The 6,000-nt window shown below is 36.9% G+C and overlaps 1 protein-coding gene across 1 annotated transcript in view; it reads right to left on the reverse strand.

The window, feature by feature from the left end:
• The window catches only part of LOC137098169 (cilia- and flagella-associated protein 46), a 48,209-nt gene extending 42,467 nt beyond the window's left edge, over positions 1–5,742 (reverse strand). The window contains exons 1-7 of the mRNA XM_067474108.1: positions 5,322–5,742; positions 4,452–4,573; positions 2,633–2,764; positions 2,236–2,300; positions 1,308–1,472; positions 583–706; positions 174–268 (exon numbers count right to left, since the gene is read on the reverse strand). Coding sequence (XP_067330209.1) covers positions 174–268; positions 583–706; positions 1,308–1,472; positions 2,236–2,300; positions 2,633–2,764; positions 4,452–4,573; positions 5,322–5,370 — 752 coding nt within the window. The 5' untranslated portion in view covers positions 5,371–5,742. The remainder of the gene's footprint in view (positions 1–173; positions 269–582; positions 707–1,307; positions 1,473–2,235; positions 2,301–2,632; positions 2,765–4,451; positions 4,574–5,321) is intronic.
• Between the last annotated feature and the right edge of the window lie 258 nt (positions 5,743–6,000).

Genomic DNA, 6,000 nt, shown 5'->3' on the forward strand with positions numbered 1-6,000 from the left:
AGCACTTTCAAAGCAGACAAAAGGCTTCTTTCTCTTGGACAACTATTGTATAATGTGTTTGTCTTAGCCACAGATAGATGCAACTGGCTTTCATCCCGGCAGCATAAAAACAATGTTTTCAACCCAGCAATCCTGCAGCATAGTAAAAAATATCAAACAAAAATGGTTCTCACTTCTTAAATTCCTGTAATTTGTAAATGACTGCTAAGGTGGTACACTGTCTGCTCATGTCATTGAGGACATCACTCTCTGACAGCTTGTGTTGTACCTAAAAAATAGAAGTGAAAAAGTTGACGTCAAACTTTATACCAAACACCCTAAAGTATTTTAGTAAAAAGATTCTACTGTACTACAAAATTACCTCAATTAAATCAGGCTTAAAGTAATAATAATAGATTGTAGCTATTTTTTTTTAGCTACACTGAATGATTGAATAATCTCTTGGCAGTTTTCCGGTTTTAGGTGAAAAAACACCTTATGACATTATTGTGTTACAATAAACATTAGTCCAAAAGGTAGATTTAAAACTGTATGCAAATTTTGGGAACCTTTTAGAGATACATGTGTTTTTTATGGGTTTACCATCAGTGTAAATAGTCTTGGATAAAGATGTGGTGCATGTGAGTTGACAAATTCTTCAGTATCTTTGGCAAAAATTGCAGCATCTTCCTTTTTTCCAGAATCCAGAAGACACTTGATGAGGTGCCTAAATAAAAGAAGGGCCACATTAGACTGAATGTCTCTGAATGTGTTTTGCAAGACTGAATACACCAAATTCACAATTCCTAACAACTAGCTACTATTCAGTTTTCATTGACAGCCCATGGTCAATCTAAAGCTTGCGATGCTGTAAGATTGCATTACATTTTACCAAAAGCTGTTTCAAATATTTCATTATTCTTGTCAATACGAACAAAATATAACTAAGATCATACAATAAATTGTTACTGTAACACAGTAAGTTTTGAGAGAAAGCCTCCAATGGTGACTACCCTATCTTAAATATACCCTAGCTAGCTGTATCACTGACAATACAATACACGTGAATGGTACATTATGTCCTCCGAACAGTGTAAAAACTGTTCTGGGCTCGAAGTGTCCTAGAAGGCAATAGTCACACAGCTCGCCATTAAATAGATTCTCCGCACTAAGAGACGAGAACAAAGCACCCGCTTAACGGGGGAGACCGTAAGCTGTGGTCACAAATTAGCTCTGAACATCATCTGTATAACTCTTGAGTGAGACGGAAGAGAATCAGAACTGGGCTTCATGAAAGGGAAGTGAGAGAGCAACGTGGGGCCACTTGCATCATGAGTTCAGCCCTCCAGCTGTGGTCTGGATCTGCCACCTCCTCCAGGCCTTGGACTACCTGTCTGAGGGAGGAAACCAGGTGGAAGCATCTCCTTGAGTGCAAGAGAGGACGCACTGTCTGGAAATACAGCACTGAGGCATTGAAAACCATAAAGTTATATCTGTAACACACAAACGACATGCATGGAAAGTAAACACAGAGCACTTATTTATATAACTGATATATAAACTCTTTCATCTCTTACTGAGGTGTCTTGTGAATTTCTAAAGCGTGGATTAAACGCGATCCAATGATCCACAGGAGACCCTGTATAGGGGTGTTTTTCCATTTGAAACAGTAAAATTGAATATTTAATTTAAAATGTGTAAACAGACTTTTTGAGTGCTGCTAATTTATTCACTAGCGACTACGTTGTGAATTTGTTTGGGTTTGATTTAGCAGTAGGATAATCCCTTCGGGCGTAATTGGGGTCACTCATTCAGCCTGTTTATTGACAGGTTATAAGTTCATTGCTTGAAAAGTCTAAGCCAAAGACTGTATGTCTCTAAACACACTGCTACACACACAGTGCTATGAAAAAGTATTCACCCCCTTCCTGTTTTTTTTGCATGTTTGTCACATTAAATGATTGAGAACATCAAACAAATTTTAATATTACCCAAAGATAACCAGAGTTGTGAAAAAAAAAGCTAGAAGGGGACAAATACTTAAATACAGCACTGTAATTTCAGAGCAAGCAACAATTATCATCTACATGTAAATAAGCAGTTTAGGTGGAAGTTGTTGATTTTCAACAAACTTTCCCAAAATAATTCTGTGCAGCAGATTGTGTTTTTAGAATTGTAAACAATATCAAAAATAATACATTGGTCAAATTTAATGGCAAAGTTAGAACAAAGTCAAGCACAATTTTCAGAGGTTACCTTGGTTCATGCTTTGAAATTTCAATTGCTTTCAGGAAACACATCACAGCCTCTTCGAACTCTTTCTAAAATAGTAAACAACAGCGACGAGAGCAAAGAGAACATGGCATGATACATCCAATAAACAGATTATTCAGTACAGTATATTATTCAATGAATAAAAAACCAAAAGAGTTTGCACTAAATTGTAAAAATATAAAGGGCAATATGCCTTTACGGATAAATCACATCGTGAAACAGATGCAGAAACCATTAATGGTTGTTTACCAAGCTAAGACATCTGCTACCTTGTTAGTGCAAGTATATGTCAGGAGTAAATGTGTGTGCTCCTCATTGGCATAAATACACAAGCACACACAACCTCCTTCAGGCAATGAGTCCAATTTACTGCTCTCACCACACTCCCAGTGGCCGGTGGAGACTTCAGCTGCCCCTGGCAGAGGTAGGCTCGACACAAAAATTGATTAGCCAGTGGATTCCCTTCGAAGTACATTTTTAGACACTCTGAGCTTATCTCCGAACAGCCCAGCTGAAAACACAGAGAGGCACACAACAACAACATAAACTGTTTAGCATTATCTGCCACTGTATTTTGTCACTAGCATTCTACTTTAAATTGCAAATCTCCTTACAACTACATAGAACTGGGTTACACCTGAATTACTGAATGGCCTACCTCTGCACATCAGGCAGGCCCCTTCATTGTCCATAATTTTTATAGTTATTTTATTATACATGTGGTATTGTTTTATAGCATTTGTGTTATTTGACTGACACAATCCTGTTCCTAATATTAGTTCTGCCCGTTTTTCCCAGCTTCATTTCCTGCCCTTGGCTTTTATTTTGTTGCTTCTCCTGTGCCACTTCCTGTTAATAGTCTTGTTTGGTTTCTTTAGCTTCCTCTGTTCTTTTAAACCCGGCTCTCCCCTCAGTCTGGTGCCAGTTTGCCCTGTGTTCTTTGTTTGCAGACCCTCCTCTTGCTGTCTCCTTACTTGGGTCCTTGCAACTAACTCTATAAATAAAGTTGAGTCTCAGGATGTCCCTTAAGATTGGATCTGTTTTGCGAGGGAGACCTGGCCAAGAGGCTCAATAAGTGCATGAACAATAATAGATAAATGACTGGTTTTCTAGAAAAGTGAAGAACATGTTAATGTCGTTCCCTTAAAGATAACCTAAACTTTAGGGCAGCCTAGACTTTCACCAAGAAAACATGTTTAAAATAAAGAACAGAGAACAAATCAAATTATGGAATATTACTTTCATTATTCAAATATGCTTTAGCTTTAGGACTCTTGAGCCTAAATTAGTAAGTATTCATCACTATTCCCTACTGGCGAAATTGTTGGATTTAGCTATCTAATGTTACTGTCCAACAATGTGATTTAAAAAGTCCTCGATAATTTAAAGAGAAGGGTTCCTTAGAAGTTTTATTTCCACAATCTGTAATATCAGCACCTGACAACTAACAGGTCAAAAATTATTAAAAGTCTGCTTTATTTAGTCAGCTCAAATGCATTATCGCCACATATGAATTATGCCAGTGATAGACTAATGCAGGAATGTACATGTAGCTTATAAATGAGCTTTCCAAAGCCTGTGCACATCTTCATTTTTTATGTGACACACAGCTTTCATTAACTTCACACCACATGGAAACACAGCACTTGGAGGGCAAATCTTCAGGCACATTCTGAGCATGTGTTTTATATAAGGTCAGACTTAAATGTTAACTATGCATCAATACACAACTCAAAAAAAAATTATCAATCATAGCCTTTATTTTTTTCTCCTCTTAATTATAATTTCCCTACAATTAGAATAGCTTTCCCCTTACCAATATTGCACTATTGCTTTGGTTAAGTTTTGGTTAAAAGGGCCAGAGAAATCTTGTTAGAAGAAGGGTAATACTAAGGTCAAGCATCTCAGAAGAGGACTGGTTTGGGTTTTAGGTTAGCTTAAGGTAAGGACAAACACCAATATATAACTGTCCATCAAACCATGCGCATCCCCATTAAACTTTACATACAACATATTCTGCTGTTGCTAGGTAAAATACAAGATGGATACTTGTAATTATAAAGGGGCTGTTTCTCAAAAATTCATTATTCCTGAAATGTTGTGCAATCTATACCCTTGCTGACAGTAGGTTTTTTTTTAAGTCTAATGTTACATTAACAGTCCGCTTGTAGTGAGTTATGAATTCCCAAAGATTTCACCTGGAGAGCTGCTTCTGCACACATGACATACACCTCTGGGACGATGCGTACATGTCGTCCAGTGGTTCCGGCCGCTGTGACATCCTTGATTAAATGGTAGGCTGACCGCAGGGCTCCAACGTCTACGTACGAAAAACATATGGTGAGCATTGCTGATTTGGACTATTTTTAACTGCTGTAACCAGTGATGGATGAAGTACTCAAATACTGTACTTAAGTAAAAGTACAAATAAACAAACAATAATGTACTCTAATAAAAGTATCCAATTACATTACATTACACTAGTAAAAGTAAGTAAATGCATGACTTATATTTTACCAAAAGTATTAAAAGTAAAAGTACTTGACTATTTGTTCATTCTGTCCTTTTCTCTGTCTTAACTAATTCATGATAATAGATATAAATGATGGGTTGAAGCCGTTTTAACTAAATTATCTGATGCTTTTTTTTTTCTAAACTACTCATATCGATTTAGACTAGGAGCTAAGTTCAAGAACAGAAAGCCAAAGAGTAAAATTACTGCATACCAGCTCCCTACTGCAAATGTGTCAAATAAATATTTTAAATAAGACCAGCAAGGAAGAAAAAAATTGACACTATGTTTAGTGGTTCATTTTCATTAAAAATTGAGAAAGTGGTTCATCATGAAATGTGTAAAGTGACGTGATTATAACGTGTTACGCAACTTTGATCAGAAATGTAGTGGAGTAAAAAGTATACATATTTGCTATTCTATGAAGTGGAGTAAAAGTCAAAGTAGCCATAATCAAATCTACTAATGTAAATTACAGACACGTGAAAAATATACTTGATTACATACTTTACTGTAACTGCCAGTGTAGTTATTACTGAAGAGTTACATAGCAAACCTTGTTGCTCCTTAGCTTTCGTTAGATACTGATGAATGTCCAGCTCCATGTCTGGGGAAAGATAAGTGGTGAATACGCAGCCCGGATAAAAAAGGAGGGTTGCGACATGAAGGGCATCCGGCGTAAAAATCAAATCAACGTGCGGAACTTCTGTGGCGACCCCTGAAGGGACAAGCCGAAAGCCGTCGATCTTTTAGCTAACAGCTAACGCTAGCCTTTACTGATTACGTCATAACAAAAAAAATGGCAATTAGCTGCAATTAAAACTGTAACCGACTACTCAACAAAAAGCGAAACTGTCACATAGATGAAATGATACAGTTGCTGCTAATTTGAACATGTTTCTGCTGTAGCTTCTTAAATTAAAAAAAACAATAACCGTATGACAACTAAAACCCTATACAGCTAAGCTATGAAGCATCACCCGTGTGTTTACCTAGTGTTACTAAGCAACCAGAGCCCGGGCTTAAACTACGGTACGTGAACTGGACAAAAATGTGCGAGCTGCTGTGTTTTGTTTTGCTTTATTTTTTGTTATTTTTTCTCTGTGTGTGTTTTGTCATATATGACAGCAATAAAAGTATATGTGCATTTACAGCGTGTATTGTAACCACTATAGTGTTTCCTTATAGCATTGCTGGGATGTGACAGTAACATCTAAAGGTAATTTTTCAGATTC

Source organism: Channa argus, chromosome 1, assembly GCF_033026475.1.
Source record: "Channa argus isolate prfri chromosome 1, Channa argus male v1.0, whole genome shotgun sequence".
Taxonomy (NCBI): Eukaryota; Metazoa; Chordata; class Actinopteri; order Anabantiformes; family Channidae; genus Channa; species Channa argus.